Raw genomic sequence first — 20,691 nt, forward strand, 5'->3', positions numbered from 1 at the left:
AAAAACATAGAAAATAAATAAATAAAATAAATAAATATTAAAAAAAATAATGATGAAAGTTTCATGATTTTTAGTAATGAGTAAAATTAACAATCTGCTTGAACATCACTGAAGCAGACTATAAGTTCACTTGATGTTTTCTCTTTCCATTACAAACCTCAAAGGCGGAAAAAATTATCTTGCTATTGTAAATTAATTTGGATAATTATATAATCAGATGTGGAACTAATATGTCCCTGAAATATTAATTTATTTTATACTGTTTTCATAATGGTTAAATACTATAGGCACTAGTGTTCTTATTTTGTAGATAAGGGTCCTAAATATAAATCCTTGACTTATCTGAGGTCAGCTCTGGAATTTTAGCAGAATGTCAAGGATACAGCCAGGGACCAAGCCTTCATTCCTTTAATATTAGACTTTACTGTCATAACAAAATAACCCAAAGTATTTTGTAATTCTGATGCTTGTCTCTTAAAGCACCAAAGGCTAAGAAATTTAAAAACTCTTTTTAAACTTCCACAAGGAAACACTATAATGTGAATGTGAAGAAAGTTAGAACAATTAGCAAATTTACCATTTTACTATTACGTTAAGTACATCTTATGTAAGCACTTAGGCCTAGGTTGGAGGTATGACCCAGGTCCCTGAGGTAGAATGCTTGGTGGATGAAGTTCAAATACACAGTCTGTTTACCCATGGACATAAGTGGCCTTAATCAAAGCAGAACACATTTTTTAAAATGTTGATTTTAAAAACAGAAGTATAAATAAGACTGTGATTTATGAATCTGCTAATGCCCTTCTCTGCTGTAGACTTCAGAAAGATCGAGTCTTTGGCTGTGGTAAATATAACAAGAGTGCAGACTTGTCAAAGCAGTAATAGGAGCTCTTATTAAAACTCTACTTCCACTAAGAGTTACAAATTGTCTTCCTTCTTTCCAGCCCTTAAAGAATGCGTTCCAGAAGCAGTGACACAGAGGGCTCAGCCCAAAAGCAATTTCCAAGACATAGTGAAGACTACAGTTTCCAAGGTCCTGAGAACATGAAGCAGAGACAGCAAGACAAAGACCCCACCAGTGAGTCGGATGCAATGCTTCCGTATCCTAAGTCACACAGTGGTAATGGCCACCAAGGAGAAGACCTCTCAAGAGACGACTTATTATTTCTTCTCAGCATTCTGGAGGGAGAACTGCAGGTCAGCTGGGTTAGAATTATCCCCCTCATGCTTCAAGGGGAAGGCTGCTTATGAATTTTGTGTGGTGGCTGCCACAGAAATAGGTATTTGTGCTTCATACTTGTATATACATGAAATCAAAGTACACATTCACAGAATTCTCTTCTGGCAGCACGAAGAGCAATTAATCACATCTAAAAGGGCTGTTGTTATGACATGCGATTGGCATGCACATTGTGAAAGGTCACATCCTCTGCCCATGCTGCTCACAAGCTTCAGTGCACAGGCACGTATGGGTAACAATAATAGCAGATGACTTCTGGACTGGTTTAAACAACAATAGGTGCTTTTGTACCTCACATGAACTGGCTCCTAGACTTGCCCTGGCATTATTAACCTATACAAAAAACTAAAAACAGCTGCTACATATATAGAAGAATCTTATTTCCTATCCCTGAAAATGAAAATGCCAGTCCATTGAGGCATATCATGTTATCTGCTTGTCAAACACAATAAAAAATGTAGAGTCTCCCCATGTTGTATAGTGATCACTTTTAAAAACATTATTAATGTGTAACTAGACTGTAAGAAGGATGAAGTAAAGGGACATAGTTTTGCTACCTTTTCTAAAAGGTGCTATAACCAAATATGATTTGTTTATATTTGAAGGAGAAGAGAAAAAATACTCAACTACACAAGAAATCACTTGCAGAGACTGCTGGTAGATAAAGTGGGCTTTCTGAAATGCTTTTTGTTCCTGCAGGCTCGAGATGAAGTCATAGGCATTTTAAAGGCTGATAAAATGGACTTGGCTTTGCTGGAAGCTCAGTATGGGTTTGTCACTCCAAAAAAGGTGCTAGAAGCTCTCCAGCGAGATGCTTTTCAAGCAAAATCTGCCCCTTGGCAGGAGGACATCTATGAGAAACCAATGAATGAGGTATGTATCACATCAGGGGTGTGTACCGAGTAAGCTCACCAGCCAGTAAAGCACTAGGCCTGGCAGGTGAGCAGGACATGTAACTCCTTTTTCGATTATTTATAGTTGTATGTTTAAAATCTTCCCCAGGTAGATAAATACTACATGCTCTACAGGAAAGAAAAGGAGAATAAATCATGGATGGGATGTTCCCACTGGGTTTGTTTCTTGACATTAGACTAAAACCTAACAAATGCAAGAGAATTCCTCTCTTTTGCTCTCTCCCCCTCTTTCCCTCTTGTATAAACACATAGACACACAGACACACACAGATACACACAGACATACACACTCAGACCCAGACCCAGACACACACACACACACACACACACACACACACACACACAGAGGAATCTGCACTTCTTTTGGAGATCTGAAGGCAATAATAAAAAACAGATAAAGTTTAACCATAGAAGTTAATTTCTTTGAAAACACTGAAGTATTATGTCATAGAAATTCTGAGCATGAATGGAAACGATCTGAAGAATTATCCAGGAAACAGAGTTTTAGAAAGTATACGTTTTAGATGAACACATAACTTCTTTTTCCTTCAAAAGTTTAATGACAGTAAAGACTTTTCTCCCACCAAGTATGCCCAACAATGACAACAGCAAAGATGAACAGTCTCAATACGGCCACCACTGCACAAAGATACAGCACTGCTTGCTCTTTTACTTGCTGATATTTCTGAAACTCCTTGGCATCCTTACTTTATTCTTCTATTTTCTTCTGAGACCTCAATGGAAAATTTCATAATTTTTCATTTTTATAAAAAGTAAACAACTAGGAGCATAAGTTAAGGCTAGAGAGAGTGAAAGCAAATTTTGGGCAAATTTCCCCCACATACGCTCTGGCAACCTACCTCAGGACTGACCTCTAATGTCCTTGCTATTCTTGTCTTGAGTGTCTCATGACAGAAGCCTACCATCTTGCCAAATTGTGAAAGAGTTTGGTCATATGGATCTGCTTCTCTGAGGGGTGAGGGTGAGGATGAGACCACCCAAAGTCTGTTGATTGCGCTTTAATCCAAATTTTAAACAAGAGGAGCCGAAGCCTCATTCAAGTCAATAGTGTTAAAACTGTATTCTGGCTCCCAACACAGTGACTGTGAAACAGCATTAAGCACAAATTCCCCAACCAGTATAAGTGCAAATGCAAGTTAATTATCACTGAACATATACTCACAAAACTCCACAAATGGCACAACCCCTCAACACTTCAGAGTAAAATGAAACAGAATAATTCCAAACTTATCCTGAAATCAGTAGGAAAAGTTTTAGCTACTTTTGTAAGTAAATAATTCTATTGTACACAGGCAAAACTGGAAACACCCTCTCTGCAAATGCTTGCAATCCTAACTCTGCAAAGTGTCCCTAAAAGTTACCCATAATTTGGCCCTGCTTTATGAATCCAACCTTCCTTGATTACTCAACCAACAGATACCCCTACACAGACACACACACACACACAGACACACACACACACAGACACACACACACACACACACACACACACACACTTCTTACATTCCCATCTCCATGATTTGTCCGTTTTCTTCTCTTGCCTACTTCCGCCTGATAGATTTCTCTCCTCAGCTACCAGTCTCTCCCAGTTCCTTGAAGCCCCTATAATTCTATCTACCCAACAACCCAGTTGCCTACCCTTTTCCTCTATCTAGAAGTAATGGGTGAGGGGGGATATCCAGAAAATAAACAATAAAGGGAAATTCTGACTAGGAGTCCCTAGATAGGGCTGAAGAAAAGAAATAAAGTGGGGTGTTCCCACTAAGACCATACTGGAGGGCACCCTAATTACATCAGGGTAAGGATGTGCATGCTAAAAATTTATTATTTTGTTTTCCTCCATCTTCCTCCTTTTATTTTCCTCATAGTGTTCTTTTAAAAAAATGTGAAAAATCTCAACCATGTCTAGGGTAAACTAAAGGGGATTTATCTAGTCATAAGGCAAAATACCTTAGAAAAACAAACTGTTCTCAGCTATGTCATATGTTAGGAACACTGACTTAAGGTGGAGGCCTGCAAGCTAGAACAAAGGATGTGGATGGGGAGAGAGGGAGGGAAAAACTCAGAGTCCAGAACAGTTTTAACCTCCTATTCCTTTCCAACCTAGGTTTCTATACTAAAAGTTACCTTAAAAAAGATACTTGAGTTAATGGCCTAACATATTCTTAGTTCTTCCAAAAAAGATATCAAGAAAAATATAACAACAGTTTGGATTTATCAAGGTACTATAATAAAAGAATCTACATACCTTATTAGCATTACCTTAGGGCAATTCTTAAAGTATTGATACTTATTTTAAGCAACTATATAGTTCAGCTTTTAAATTTCATTTCATAATTTTCATTGTATAAAAATAGTTGTGCTTCCTGTCTTCAGGGTGCTTAATGTCTCTTTTAAGAGTGACAGACAACAAGTGATCACACAATAAGTATATAATACACACTATGTTAATTTTTGTGGTGAAAACCACAAAGCATTATGAGGGAGTATAATGGGGGATCGAATTGAGATAGAAGAATCAGGAAAGCCAAGTTCCAGAGAATGAGTAGGGGTTACTCAAGTAGAACATAAAGAAATTCCATTTCCAGAAACATTGTGGATGACATATCATGAAATCATATCACTAAAAAATACATAAAAACATTAGATAAAATATCTAGCATACTCTTAAGTGCATGGATGAGCTTTACATGCAGCTAGAGAAATCCTGAAGCCAGGAACTAAAAAGGGAAATTTCCTCAGACTAGCTTCTGGCTCCACATATTTTCAATCTTTCTCTTCTGTAATCCACAATCTTCCAGTGCTAGGAACCAAAAGACATATTCATTTTGCAGTATAGCCTCTGGTTTTTCTCTTCTGAGCATGGCTGGGTGAGCTGGCACACCCAGAATGCTACCAAGATGGACAGTTGAGAGGTATATTGTGAGAGTGATCTGAAGCTCAGTAGATGACCGAATAAGAATGACACAGGACTATCACCATTCAGGGTGACAGCAAAACAAGGAAGGGCTTTCAGAAGAGTCCGGTAGGGGTCATGCTGAGACAAGAATCATGCCCCCATTTCCAGTATCTGAGATACTGAGGCAGTGTGAGAATGGGCAGTCTCTATTTTAGGATGCTAGCATTATCCAGGAAAACCAGGTTTCAGTAAAGACAGGGAAGAAGATGGAGCATTTTATGAATAGCATATTTGGTTACCTTTGATCTACTAAAACAGCCAAATAATTTCTCTACTGTCTGAACCAGCTTTATCTCTACTAGTATATTCAGGGTAATCAAAGAAAAAGACAATCTTCAAATACCCAACAAAAAAGAACAAAGAGAACCAAAGCCATAGCTCAGAAAGAAGACAAAGCCCCAAATTAGGGTGGTCTGTGACTCAGGAGCTATTAAAACAAAGGTCATTATTCTTTCCTAAACATATATTAAGCAACCAAAAGCAAAAAGACTGACGATCTCTCTGTCCTTCACTCTTTTTGACCACGGGAGAATCCAACCTATTGGAACACATTGGACTTCCTTCATCCTAGGCAAGGAGTTGGATTGTATTAGCGGTTGCGGGTAGGATATGACATCAGGGAGGCTAAAATGGTAAGCTTGTTATTGCACAGTAAACATTAATGAGTTATCTTTTTAATCTTTCTTCCCCTGACACTCCCTAAAGTGACTGAGTCTTCCTGTTTTCTTCCCCAGGCTTCATTCAATCCACAAGTGGGGCTAGATCAAAAAGGGGCAGTGGTTCTTTGATAGTCCCTTAGTGCTTAATGATACACCACCTTATACTGCTCCTAATTGTTTAGTGTGTATATCTTATCTGCCTAGTAAGAGTATAAGCATTGAGACTTTAAAATTCTCCCATGGCAACTATCATAGTACTAAATGCATATAGCATAATAGACGCTTAATAAATAGTTGTGGCCTTGAGAAAACTGTGGCAATACAATTGATCTTAGAAATCAAGGCCAACCACTACATTTATAATCGAAAAACCTGAAGTACACAACGGTTAAGTGGCTTGGCCAAGCACACACACACAATTGGTGGAAAATGAAATGAGTTCAGACAAGCTCAGGTCCATCATTTGATCTGTAGGAATGAAGAAGAGACTGAATTAAGAACAACTGGCATATTTTCTAAGAGGCATTTTGGGTATGGAGAAACGAAGGCACAGAATAAAACTTCAAGCATAAGCTAAAACATATCTAGAATCACTTACACTTTCTTTGGGAACTTTCCCTCTGCAAGGTCCCTATTTGACACCTTTCCAATTTCTGCTGTTGACAAACATGAGGTCCTTAGCACCAAACAGCATGCAGTAAATATAGGCCATTCTTCAAGAGTCATGGAAGGTGAGAGAAGGAAAACCCAGAGAATTAGACATTTCACTGATATGAAGAAACAAATAATTCTACTCAGGAGTGACCAGAGAAAGCCATAAAGGAAGAACAGGAAAAGTTTTGGGTGGAAGGGGAAAAAGGTTTATATGTCCCGGCACTGAAAAAAGCAGTCTTGAAGCACCACGGTGTGTTCTAAGAACTACCTGAAGTCTGGTGTGGCTAAAGGCTGGGTGAGAAAAACGGGAAGGTATGGAATGAGAATGGGGTGGAAGTGTCAGGAGGCCAGATGGTGAGAAACCTTTCAGCTCTGAATAGGAGAGTGGAGTAATCCCACTGGTGGAAGATTGTGCTGTCACTGATCAGGACAGGCTGGATGGGGGTGAGGCTGAAGGAAGGGAGAGCCCTTAGGAGATTATGTAACAACGGGCAATGATTCTTTCCAACTTTCCTTCCTTTTCCCTACAAACAAACAAACAAGCAAACAAACAAAATAAGGAGGAAAAACACAATGGAAAGCAATAGTAGATTAACTAAACCTTCTCTTTTTGGGCTAAACTAAGTTTAATATTCATGTCCATACAACTACAAGAAGCTATCTGAGGAAGTTTCCTTTATGAAGCCTCCCTTAGTCATTCATTTATGCTTTACTAAATACCTATTATAATTATTTATTTATTAATTCTAGGGCCGATCTTGTGATAAATTGAATGTTTCTCTAAGTCAAACGTCAAGCTCCCTAAATTAAGGCTGATTCTATTACTATTTCACTCTCAAATTCTAAAAGCAGTTGATTTGAATTTCCCATATAATGCAGTCTAGTGTTTGGGCAACTGGAAGTTTTCAGAGAACTGTTGTTGCTTGAGACCCAGGACAATTAAAACTACAACCTCCCTCTCAGAGGATGGTCATTAGTTAAAAGTGACTCTGCCAGCAAGCAATACAACTTAGCAATTTCAGCTTCCACAAAAGGATTGGTCACATTAATTAAAAATCATCACCTATATGACATAATGAAGTATTTTGTGTGTGTTAAGGCACCATTATAAACCCATATTAGAAAACTAGACAACCAGCCTAAGCGTTTAGAGGTCAGTTGGGTTCTGTATGCTGGGACACCTTTATTCCCTTCTTTTTCTGAAATCATTTGGCCATTTTTGTGCTTTGGATTCCTAGTTAAGTATGTGCTTTTTAAGGATGTATGATTTAAACTGGCTTCAAATTCAGGGTCACAAATTTTCAGTCTTTTACAATAAAGGCAAAGGGCAAAATCAACCAATATTATCAGTTATAGTTTAGTATTTAACTAATCTAGACAGTCACATGCTTTCAAAACCATGTTCTTAAATGGATTTTAATTTATCACTGGTCAAAGATCCTGAAGCTTTTGTTTTAATCAGTCTACTTCCCTCTTTTCTTTCTTGATTCCTTGTTTGCTTATTTTGTTTTCAATCTGTAAGCATATACTGGGCACCTACTATAAGCAAAGCACTCTATTAGATGTTAAGAATTTAAGAAAAATAGAATGTAGGCCCTGCTTTCAGGGAGTTCACAGTCTAGCAGAGGAGACAAAAGTAAACAAGACACGGGGTAATTGTTTTATAATAGAGATATAAGTAGGCCACAGAAACCAGAAAGGACTTGGTGTTTACACCAGGTCTATACCAACACAGAATTGATTAACAAGAATTTGAAAAAAATACACAAACACCTTTATGAATAATGCACTGAAAAACAGACCATGGACCCAAGAGATGTACGTGAGCAGAGTACTTTAGGGAGGGCTGGGCAGCTAGGGAAGTGGCAGAATCAAACACTGTACAAGGATTCCTTTACTTTCCATCATTTCTCTGATATGGTTTCCCTGGAGAGAAAAGGAAGTAGCAAAAAGGGGGTATGGAGAAATTGTTCAGATATTTACAGAGGAACAAATGTTTCTTTCTGGTTAAAAAAAAAAAATGATGACATGGGAACTAAGATCCCACAAGCCACGTGGTGCGGCCAAAAAAAAAAAGACAGTAAGAAAGTTACATTTGTGTTGAAACATCAAAAAGTATCAATTAACAAGAGTAATGCTAAAAAACTAAACAAGGAAATCATAAACCCACTGTTGAATTAATTTGTTAAAACTTGGATATTTCTAAAAGAGGGAGAGATGGCAGTATTATGAATGATTTGTACTTAGACTATTAATGTATTTTCTTTTGTAGTTGGACAAAGTCGTGGAAAAACATAAAGAATCTCACAGACGAATCCTGGAACAGCTTTTAATGGTAGAAAAATCTCACAGGCAAACCATATTAGAGTTGGAGGAAGAAAAGAGAAAACATAAAGAATACATGGAGAAGAGTGATGAATTCATAAGCTTGCTAGAACAGGAACGTGAAAGGTAAGGCTACTTTGGACAAGACAGTGACCTATTCTGCAAATTCTTACTAACCTCTACTATGCGCTGGGCATTATACCAAGGGATACAGGGATACAAGGTAAATATGACAACCTCTGGTCTTAAAAATCTCATGGCCAAGAGTGAGGAAAAGGATATGTTTAAAAACAATATCAATACAATGCAAGAATAACCGGGTGTGACAGGACTGTGGAAACATAAGTGCTGGGCAACTGATTCTTCAAGGGAGTGCCCTGTGAAAGCTGCAGAGAGGAGGTAACGGGTCTAGTCCCTGTGCAAACAAGAATGGAGACCACATACAAGGCAGGGGCAGGAATAAGTGCCACAGCATAGAGGTAAGAGAAGAGTATGGGTACTGAGGGAACTAAAGCTTTCCACATGGCTACAGCACAGGGTGTGAGAAAAGGAAACGCTAGACATGAGCAGCTGGATTTTATACTGTTGGCGAGAAGGAGCAAATGACAAATTATGAGAAGGAGAATGAGTTATCAGGGATGCTTTCTTAAGGAACCATTAAGGAAAGACGGAAGAAAGACAGGGGCAGGTATGTGTTCCAATGGCTATAGGGTTAGGGAGGATGGGGCATAATAAGAATTATTTATGACGTATAGTCAATATGAATTAGTGACTAATGTGACTAGAGAGCAGAGCAAGGAAAACAGGAAGTTATACTCCTAGTTCTTCACCAAGGTACAGAAAGCAGGAATGGGGCACAGCTTTTTGTTGTTGCAGGATTTCTGGTTGGGGAGATAGTTCAAAAGATGGAGGGGGTCCTGTTTTAGACAAGTTGAGCATGAAGTACCTGGTGTATTCCAATGTTCAGTGGGGAGAAGGATGTGTCTAAACAGACAACCCACCGTTAGAAATATAGGTCTGGAAAAGGCTGGGCTGGTGATGTGTATTTGTAGCCAGTGATAGCTGAAGTTATGGGTGCTGGTGTGGTGAGGGGAGAGAATTTTGAGATGGGAACTCTAGAAAACAACACAACAACCCATCAAATTAGGGTTTTCCTCCAGAAAAATGGGTCAAGAAAGGAAGCTGAGAAGGAATGAAGAATGGTGGAGGATTAGAACAACTAGAAGAGAAAGCAAGGAACCAAGCAAGGGAAGACTTTCAAGAAAGAGTGAGCAAACAGCACCAGATAATACAGAAAAGGATGACCAAATGTCCCAAGATGGCAACAAGGAAGATACTGAAGAACTTAATGAGCCCTTTCAATAAAACAGTGAAGGCAGAAGCCAAATTGCAATACTTTGAAGAATAAATAAGAAATGAGAACATAGAAGCTTAAAATGTGAACTAGTATTTAGAGAAGCTTGGCTACAAAAAGGGAGAAAATGGTTGGTAAACATTTTATAACCGTATGGAAAGCAGGTTATTTTGCTCAACTTTGACCCTCTGTTCTGAATTACCTTAGAAAGTATGAACATCCATTTTAAATTGAAAGAACAATGACTCCTCTCTATTAATACTGCAAAGATAGAAAATAACCAATCTCAGTAATGTCAAATTTTTACTGGACCTTCATGTCACTTTTGTTATTCCATGTATACTTCTCTTATGAGTTACAGAGCTAATGATGCTAGATTCTAACAATCACAGAAAAATACAGAAAAAAAAATTACTGTGAGTTCCCTTTTCTAAAATACTAGTAGCCTCAACTGTTTTATTTGACTACTTACAATTCATATTTTAACTAGGTAATCAAAGTTACATAATAGCTACGCTAATGGCAAACTTTCATTTCTTTTCAGTGCACTTCATGGTAGTCGTCAGAGCACTAGAGATTCAATGGCTCTCACATCCAGTTTCTTTTTCTACATTCATCAGGGGTTTGTTTTCTACTCATTACATAGAGAGGGGGTCTTGTTACCTTGCCTCTCATGAACCTGAAATATCTTCAGGGCAGATTAAAGGAGCAAAAGAAGTCTGGCACCAAGGGAAGATCTGGCTCAGACCTTACACTATAGGATTTGTTATTCAATGAGACAATGTCATATTAAATATTATTTCGAACCCTTGTGATTTGGCACCTGTGGCCTCATTTGGCCTCCAAAACTTATTTGGCACTAACTTGTTGAACACGGACACTTCCTTTCATCTCTCATTATTATGAACATTTATTGACCATCCTCAGAGTGCTGCCTGCCATAGAACAAAGAGGTACTGGAGGTCCCTGCCCCCGGGGGCTTAACCACGTTAATGGAGAAGGCAAAAGGATACAGATTTAGGGTGGAAATGTGAAAGGCTGTTGGTGGTATAGTTCTAATGTTCACCATTGTCTCTCTACTATCTTCTGAAGGAAGGCTGAGGAGGGCTATCCAGAAGTAACACTGTAAAGCTGGTGGGCAGATGGTGAAGATTATTTAAATCAAGAGAGCAAAGAGGAACAACACTGAGAAATGAGAACAAAAGAGCACTAGGAACAAAGGCCACGGGCTAGAGGAAAAGGAAAATAGTGGGACGAATGTAAATTGTACACCAAGGAATCAGTATATTAAGAACGGTATTTCTACATGTATCAAAGTAGTTTAAGAGGGAGAATTTAAAAGATCACATTTTTTAGCCATATAGGATGCAAAGGTTTTTTGTCTTGAAGAATAATGAAAGTAAACAAACCATTACCAAAAAATAGGAAAAAATGACTGAAGTGATTCTCAATCCCTGTTTAGCCACTCCAGAAGATATGGGAATATTCAGCTATTTCTGTTTGCCCAGGAACAGCTTCCAGATGGAACTCTTTGGGTGTGAGAATGCTAAGGCTCTTCTTGACTCACATGATACACAGACAATTCTCCGGCTCCATCTGTACATCACAATTCCCATATCTTGGCACTGCTGGTGCACTGGCCCTTCCTGGCCCCCCTGCTTGTAGCAGGGAGACTGTGGGCCTCATGAGGCATAACTGACTTCCACTTGCTTTAAGGCCATGTGCATAAAAATACTAAATGAACACCATCTAACAAAGAGGTGGGGGAAACTAATAATTTCAGATAAATATATACAGAGGAGGTGCTTACACAAGAGAGTAAAATACCATTCATGTGTCTCATTCTCTGACAAGAAATGACAGAACACAAACCTAACTTTAGTGAGAGTACTTCCTCTCAAACATGCAGCCACCCTTCACAAAAGCAAGACTAATTTATTCTAAGGAGTCAAAGAATAATGTTTACTTCCTTCCTCAAACAAAGTGATGTAAGCCACTCCCGAATCAGTGACCCTCAGTACAAAGAAAGAAAGAAAGAATATCATAACCCCCATAAACGTGGTTTGAGTAAATATAACTAAAGGACTATCTGATTGAAACTCTGAAAAATACTGTGAAAGTTTAGTGATTGTATTTTTAGTGTTAGATAATATCTACTTGGAAAGAAAATAAAAATTAAGAAATACATGATTGAGATAGTTAATGAGACCTTAGAGGGTGTAATAATGGATTTCAAATTAAGGCTCAATTTCTGTGTTTTCTTCGGAGAATTCATTTTATGTGGAAAACCCTAAAGGAGACTGATGTCACACATTGAGTTTAGGCCAAAATGTTTGCCAAGTGATGTCGCTGTCGTAATCAGTAAACAATTGGCTTTCCCACTGCAGGAGGGTGGGGGCAGGGAACAGCTCAGGAAACCCTGTTCCCAAGCGTGTTAATGCAAAGTTTCCTTCGCTGTAATCTGTGCAGTTTGGTCTGTCCATAAAATAATTATAGCGACATTTCATGACAACCTTCTGTTCACTGACCAGCTCCAATGTGTGGATGTGTGTGTCACTGATGACCTGAATTATGTACTTGGCTGAATTACAAGTGGCGTCTATGTGAAAGGTTTTATACAAAAGCAATGCCAGTAATTTTTGGCCTTTCTGGATGGCTTCACAGGAAAGCCAAAACAAAAATCACTTTTAGTCAGTGCAATTTTGCAAAATTTTCCCATAAGTGAAATGCCAATTTTGTCTGTACTTTCAAAAAAGCTTGCATAATTTTTTTCCTTTTTCAGTTTCAATGGGGGAAAAGGCTGTGAAGGAAAAAAAAAAAAAAAAAAAGAGTTTCCTTTTTTTGAAACCATGCTTTCTTTTTTAGAACACTAAAACAAACCATGTATACGAACCATATATATTACTGCATTTCTGGCCTTGAAACCACTGAAGTGGGAAACAAATATTGGTATGGCAACTCTGTCTAAAAATGACTTCAACTATGTATTTTTTTAAAGCTTGAAATTACTTTTCATAATATCTTGGCCAAGTAGGTTAGCACTGTTAATTCTGGTTTCATAAAGCAGGACTTCAAATGGTAGCTTCTCAAGAGCGACATAGGAAGGAAGGAGTCACAGGCAGAATTAATTTCTTGTTCCTGTCCTAAGCAGGTGTGACTAGATAGAATAGTGGCTCAGGGGGCAGAAGGGTCTTTGCAGGAAAGTCAGCAGGGACCCAGCTTCAAGGGTTGTTGCCTTGACCATACCTTGGACTAAGTCCTTAGTAAAGAACAAAGTGTTTCCCCCGTCCCTTTGGCGGAAGCAACTTTATAAAGAAAGATTTCCATCATCAACTCTTTTCTACTACGACAGGCCTGTTTTCTAGATGGGCATCAGGAAAGGTGAGTGAAACACTGAGCTATATTTGACCCTCCTGTTAACTGAGTATATTGGATTACTATCAAAGGCTTCTCTCAAAAAACATCAAATCTTCTTTCTAGAGGCTTTGGATACTCCCCTGAAATATAAATATATAAATTTAAATATATAAATGAATAAGTGTATTAATCTATCTAATTTTTTAGTTAGTTTAACTAACTAGTTAGCTATTTAGTGCTGCTTGCCACTCATTCATTCACTAAAACAAAAAACAAAAAAACCCCAAACTAAAAACAAACAAAAAACCCCCCAATTAACTAAATACCTGCTACATGCCAGGTCCTGTGCTAGATCCTAGGTGAAGTAGGTAGATGTGTTCATCACTGACATAAAACTCCAACTCATTTGTGCATGTGTAAAACAGAGACACCACTGTAGACTTTATGATTTGATACTAATGCTGCCAGGGCACTATGAGATCATGATAGGTAGGAAAAAAAGGCACCAGTATGGTACAAAAATATAATACATGAAATACTTATGAAAATAAAACATTCAGGAGAACTCAATAAACACATTAAACTAGAGTACTTTACTAGAGAATTCAATATCTTGCAACTATTGCCATTAGGATTTTCTATTTCTTTGGTCTTAAACCTCAGCTTTTAAGAATATCCCATGAAGCATAACACAGTGGGCATAAGGTTTTTTAAAAATAAATAAACTAAGTCTACTTTTTAAAAATCATATTTGGAAAGCCAGCAGTTTTAAATTTCATGCACACTAAACTATTGTTGTAGAATGCATTGTACTCAAATGCAATCATTTCCTTTCAGTTTTCTGGCAAGGAGTTATATGTATTACATACTCTCAAGGCTATGTCTTGCAAGTTGTGAAATGGATGCCAGATCTCCATTTGACCTTTGTCATTGGTATCCAGTTCTTTGTTAGAACAAAATGGAGACCACCACAAACACATATTTTGATATTATAATTCTACAGAAAATCACAATGTGATCAGCCTAGTGTTCATATACCTCAGACCTAATAGGGTCTGGGTAGGGATGCAGAGCGATTACCTCACAAGGATACCAAAAAACCCATTTAGGACTGTACATCATAACTTAACTTTCAACAGATGTCACAAAACCATACCCTTGTAACTGCACAATTCAGTGGTTTTTATACAAAACCATTTAATTATAGAGGTTAAAATTTGGATAGAGCGATGATGCTATTTTATTGCTGTTCCTTCCCAGAAAGCTGAACTAAACTTTACAAATAATATTGGGTGTGTATGTGTATATACAATGATTAGTGAATTTACTGCTCACAAAAGAATACTACAAATGTTAAAAAGCAGTCTAAAAGGAAACATAACGAGCACAGTGAAGGATGAACTGGGAACTTGGAGATAGGGGACTCTGGTCTGCAGATTGGATCTGCAGCTCGTGTGTAACCCTGGGTAAATTCCACTTCTCCAATCTTGTATGTAAAAAAAAAATAGGACAGGCTTACATCATTTGTGTGTCTCTTTCAGATCTAAAAATCTGTGATTATGTGATTGTTACGAATAAGCAACTTTTACTTCAAGTCTATGATTCTAACCCACACTATCAAAAGAGGTCAGTGAGAATGACAGCACCTCAACCACCAGCTTCAAATCCAAGTCTGTAGTATTTCCATTCTTAAAGGATATCTAGATTTAGGTACATCCTATTGTTTCTTGAATGTCACATATTCAAATCTGAACTTATCATCTTTGTAAATGCAGGTAAATTTACAACTTTTCTGTTCCTGTTTATTCCACCACAGTAAATCAATCTATCAGATAATCATAAAGAATTATGGAGATCTCTGAATCCTAAATTTAAATCAGAAAAGACCTCGCAATCTAGACCAACCCTCTAATTTTTGAATTGTGAAAAGTGAGGCCCATCAAGACTCTGCTAGAAACCTCCAAATCTTGCTGCTAAACAGCAGCAGAGCCAGACCAGAAGCTAGCTCCCCTGATAACATATTCGGCACTGTTCTCCCCAGAATCATTACTAGGTGCTCAAGCCTTGTGCTTGGTATTGCGGGAAATCCAAAGAAATTTAAGACATAATTACAATTGAAAAGATAAGACCCTCATAAAGTAATCTATAGATGATTCAGGTGTTCATTCTGTGGTACTGACACTGCCGTTGCAACATTATAAAAGGTCAGTCAAGAAGGATATTAAGGACTGTAATTATCCAACAGCCCGCATGGCCCTAGGAGAATGCAGGACATACAGTAAGCCCTGGATAAATATATCTAACTGGCTCATAGCTACTAGCTTAACAGCCCTATAAAACAGGAAGCCAAAGACTGAATGTGGAAAGGCAACCTCAAACTTCTGTTCCATCTGACTATAAAATGTAAAGAGGGAGAAGAGTCATTAAACCATATCAAAATAGAAAACTTTGCCTCATAAATGGAAATCAAGGTGGAACATTAGAATTAAGCTGTATCCTGAATTTGCAACTTGTAGGTAAACTTTCCTGGCAAATGTATATTATTTCTCATGAGAAGATGAAGCCAAATGGCTTTGGCCAGCCATTACAATGGGAGATGCCTGGCACAAATGATGAGTAAATATCACTGCACAGAAAGGCCTTTCCTTGGAAGGGTGTAGGGTATTGGAGCTAAAAGCATAGACCCTGGAGTCAGAACCAACAAGAGTTTGAAGCATGGTCCCATCCTCTCATCTGGTCCTACTAGCTATTTGACCTTGAACGAAGTACTTAGTTTCTGTAAGTCTCAGTTTCACTATCTGTTAAAAAAAATGATATGGATCTCACAAGTTCTTACAATTACTAAATTATATAATGCCTAAAAAAGTGCTAAGTATGGTGTCTGACACTCAGTAAGCATTAGCATCTTTCTTCAAATTTGCCTTTCTTCAAATTAGTTCATTTGTATACTCTGTGCCACACCACCGGGCATTTTATGGATTGCCAGGAAGGCACCTAACTGGACCCTATGCTGAGTGCTAAGGATGTGATGATGAATAAAAGCTTTCAAGGGACATACCCTTCAGTATGGGGAACAAAGACACAAAAACAAGTGCAATGTTGTGTTACAGATGCAATGACAACTGAGAATACAGAGCAGGCACAAATGAAGGATCATTCTCTAGGCCTGGTTGTATCTTACTTGCTTTAGAGTAGGGGTATTGGCTGAATGTCGTAATGATCTAACACTGTAACACCGAGCTGGACACTATAGTACTCAAAAACTTTTTTTCCCCCTAAACCATGGAGACCTATTTCCCCCTTGGGAAGCATAAACAGAAAGGTTAATGCAATGATATTATGAAAAGCACAGCCTACCACATACTCAAAGTTAAGACTCAACGCAAAATGATGGGTTTTAAGTGCACCAAAAGACTCCACTGTTCCTTGGGCCTGCCAGTGTCACAAGATCCCCACACTAATCACATCTTCTTGCCTAAAGGGATTAAGTGGGTTTTTGATTTGTTTTGTTCACAGTTCCTCTGCAGGGCCAAGAGCATGGAAAAGTATAATAAATATTTGTTGAATAAATGACTAAAATGTAGAAAAAGTTGTTACATTTTAATTTATTATTTTCCATTAATATCTTCTCATAAATTAGCTTCTGGATTAGTTCTTTTCACTTAGCCCAGCTTTGGAGAATAGTATATAAAAGAAGTCAATTTTGATAGGGGAAACAAAATAAGCTTGAGAGCTTTGGGATTATCCTAGAGAGAGTAGATATAAAACAGGATGGGTCAAGGCACTGGAGGAGAGAATGATCCAAAAATGGATTTTAAAGTTAAAAAACATAAGAAACATTAACCATTTAAAAAGCTAAAAATAACTCTCTCAATTCATACTTTGCATAGTTTTTGTACCCTACATTTTCACTAATAAAAACATCATGAACATTTTCCTAAATCACCAACTACTCCTCAACACCGTAATTTTTAAGTACATGAATGCTACTGTGTCATATAGATGTAATTTATTTAACAAGCTCACTATTGTGGGCATTTAGATTCCTTCTACTTTTTCACTTTTATAAAGTACACTATGATGAATAGCCTCATACTCCAGTTAATTTTTACACCCTCCTGATTGTTGCCTTAGAATAAAGTTTTAGGTGTGGAATTGCTGGGTCAAAAGTTATAAAACTTTTAAGGATTTTGAAAACTGTAGCTAAATTGCCATCTATAAATAGACTATTTATACTATCACTAGTAATGAAGGAGAGTACCCATTTCTTACTTCATAACTTTGCCTGGGACTAAACTTGAATCTGACCTCATTTAAAACATGACGTTAAAAAGTATGTAAAGTGAATGTTCGTAACATGAATCAGACTTTCCCACTGACTTAAGCTTTGGTTTTAGAGATGTGTTACTTCTGACAAAAAAAATTCTAACATATCACCAAAAACATACTCAAACATAACATTTCCTTGAAAGAATATTTTGCCATTGTCAATATAATTTCAGTATATTTCCTCTTTCAGTATATTTCCTCTTCCCCGACAAATTCAGATGGCTTATCATCACTGATGTTCCAAAACACTGCTTCTGTTGCTCTTTCTCTGAAAGGTTTGAAACCTCCTCTCTCTGTATAATCCCACACAAGACTTAAGAGTCCAAATTCAGAATCCTGGCTCACCTTTCCCACCACATGACGAATTTGGCAATAGTTCATAATGCTTATAGTACTGGCCTTACAAAGACAAGTTTGATTTGTTTAACACTGTGGAATCCAAAGTTCACTTTGTCAAATTCCCCTTTAATAATTCGGTTGGTTAGGAGTACGTGAGAATTCCATAACAATTTCTCCTATTCAACTCAATTTCTACTCGCCAATTCTCACTTCCTCATGTATCCTCCCTATTTATCATGCATAATACATTATGCCCATAGTATTTTCCCATTTATTTCTATGACTTTCCTGATGACAGCGTGAAATATCTGAGATGCCTGGTGAACAGGTAACTTATATCTTCAGAAGATGTTTCAGAAGAAACATATTTGCAGGATTTATGAGGCTGAGTACGTGTTTTCTTCAAAATAATTAATTTCTACCTCACAGTTTGTCACTTTATATTATGCTTTTTTTTTGTTCTGAGTACATATGACATTCAAGGCATTTCATGCCATAACAAACACTGGAATATATATATATACATATATATATATATACACACATATATATATATATATATATACACACACACTCACACACACACACATATGTGTGTGTATATATATATATATGTAAAGAAAAAAGTTAGGAGAAAAGAGAATCATGTGTGGCTGTCACAACACTGTTTAGTAAACATTTCCTTCAAAGATATCAGAGAGATCTCAAAATGCAATATTTATCAGTAATGCCCGTTAGTGAGGACCAAATATAAGTGGCAATTAAAAAGACCATTTCCCTGTGGGGCACAACTGTCATTTGCTTTATGTCAAATTACTTCTTACTCTAAACAGATTTGTCGATTAATCAAATTCCAGCTAATAATCTACTCAAGAACACTCCAGCTGTTTTATACACATACTTCCAAACATGATAGCATTAAGCCATTAGGACAGCACTTAGATTAAATGAATGGTCTTTTATGTGTTTATTTGCAGAGACAAAGATGGAGAACCCCCGTGGCTTCTTCATGTAGAAGAATTCAGTGGCTTACTCTCAACATTCCTTTGAAAGATAAGATTTTTATCAATAAACAAAGAGGCACAAAATAACAAAAATGTTGGAAGGGGGGAAAAAAATCACTCCTTAATTTTCACCTGTGTTGAAATCTAAGTGAGGCATGCCTCAATAACAAAGCAGAGCAAATCAGATAAAACTTCATCCTGAAAAAAACCTCTGGATGGCAAGAAATGAATTCTCTTCTAGACTGGAAGGGTTTAATCTTGAAACATACCCCCTTGTCTCCTCTGAATAAGCCTGTATTTTTTCAAATTGATTTTATTTTGTTTGTTAGGGAACATGTGGGGCAGTCACTCAGTTTCCACTTCCAGTTCCAGAAAGAAGCCTCAGGAATCCAAAGAGGTTTGTAGCTTCGGAACGAACTTTTCTTGTACCATGACTGAACGCTCAGAACTCACCAAAGCATGCAAAGAACCCAAAGAAAGTTGGTTAGCTTCTTTGGACTTCAGATATACCATACAAGGGTGAGAGAGGGAAAAAAGGACAAACATACAATCACAGGCAATTCAGATGAACCCAAATTCCAAAATGTTTCAGAAACAATGTTCAAGCTCTGCTTTTATTAAATGGTGATAGCTAAGTCATACTTTCTTGTAGATGGTGTATTTATTAACAATTATTTTCATTAAAAATATATCCAAAACATAAAAGGGCATGTGGCGGGGAGGATGCTGCAGCCTCAAATGCCTTCAGGGGCCAGCAGGGTAAGGTAAATGACAGGAGCAGGCTGGCTGTATACAATAGGGAACGGTGAAGACCTCGAAAACCTGCAAAGCTCAAGCCCATCTGGTTAGCTATCTAAATAATTACTTCAGTATTATCAATAAATAAGAAATAGGCCCTATGACACAGTTGATCCAGAAATGAAGAAGCAAGACTTTAGGAGTCCAGCTCTGAGAACAAGATATGTATGGTGAGGAAAGAGAACCAATGTTCTCTGGAACCTTATAACAGAAGATGTGTACTGAATCAGGAGGATAAGCACTGGGCACCCACACTAGGAAGTACAGGTGAGGTGGACAAGCCTGTTTATCATGGCTTCTTTTCTGCCTTCTCTTTCCCACTCGTGTATAAGCTCCTCAAGAGCTGAGACATGTTGTTTTGTTTATCTCTGTATCCCTAGCCCCTTGAAGAGAGTGCCCAATGGATATTTATAGAATAAATAAGTGTATTACTCTCTCCAAACATAGTCACTAACATGAGTACTATAACTGGTAGCAGCAGCTACGGGGACTTCAAAGGAGCTGTTGGTTTTAGTGGAGACGGCTGCCCAAAGGTCCCCTGCTTTTTTTTTTTTTTTTAACTTAAGTATACTTGATTTATAATGTTGTGTTAGTTTCTGGTATACAACAAAGTGATTCAGATTTTATATGTGTGTGTGTGTGTGTGTGTGTGTGTGTGTGTGTATAAACACGTATGCATTCTTTTTCAGATTCTTTTCCATTACAGTTTATTATAAGATACTGAAGACAGTTCCCTGT

The 20,691-nt window shown here is 37.6% G+C and overlaps 2 protein-coding genes across 4 annotated transcripts in view; one reads left to right on the forward strand and one right to left on the reverse strand.

Annotated features, from left to right (window-relative positions):
• Positions 1-20,691, reverse strand: part of CMSS1 (cms1 ribosomal small subunit homolog) — a 379,245-nt gene that overhangs the window by 248,323 nt on the left and 110,231 nt on the right. The window lies entirely within an intron of this gene.
• On the forward strand, positions 1,897-20,683 carry LOC307186592 (filamin A-interacting protein 1-like). The gene is made up of 3 exons (XM_079921890.1): positions 1,897-2,113; positions 8,720-8,898; positions 19,129-20,683. The coding sequence occupies exons 1-3, from the start codon at positions 1,979-1,981 to the stop codon at positions 19,199-19,201; spliced, it is 387 nt and encodes a 128-aa protein (XP_079778016.1). The 5' UTR covers positions 1,897-1,978; the 3' UTR covers positions 19,202-20,683.

This window comes from Stenella coeruleoalba (genome assembly GCF_951394435.1).
Source record: "Stenella coeruleoalba genome assembly, chromosome: 5".
NCBI lineage: Eukaryota > Metazoa > Chordata > Mammalia > Artiodactyla > Delphinidae > Stenella > Stenella coeruleoalba.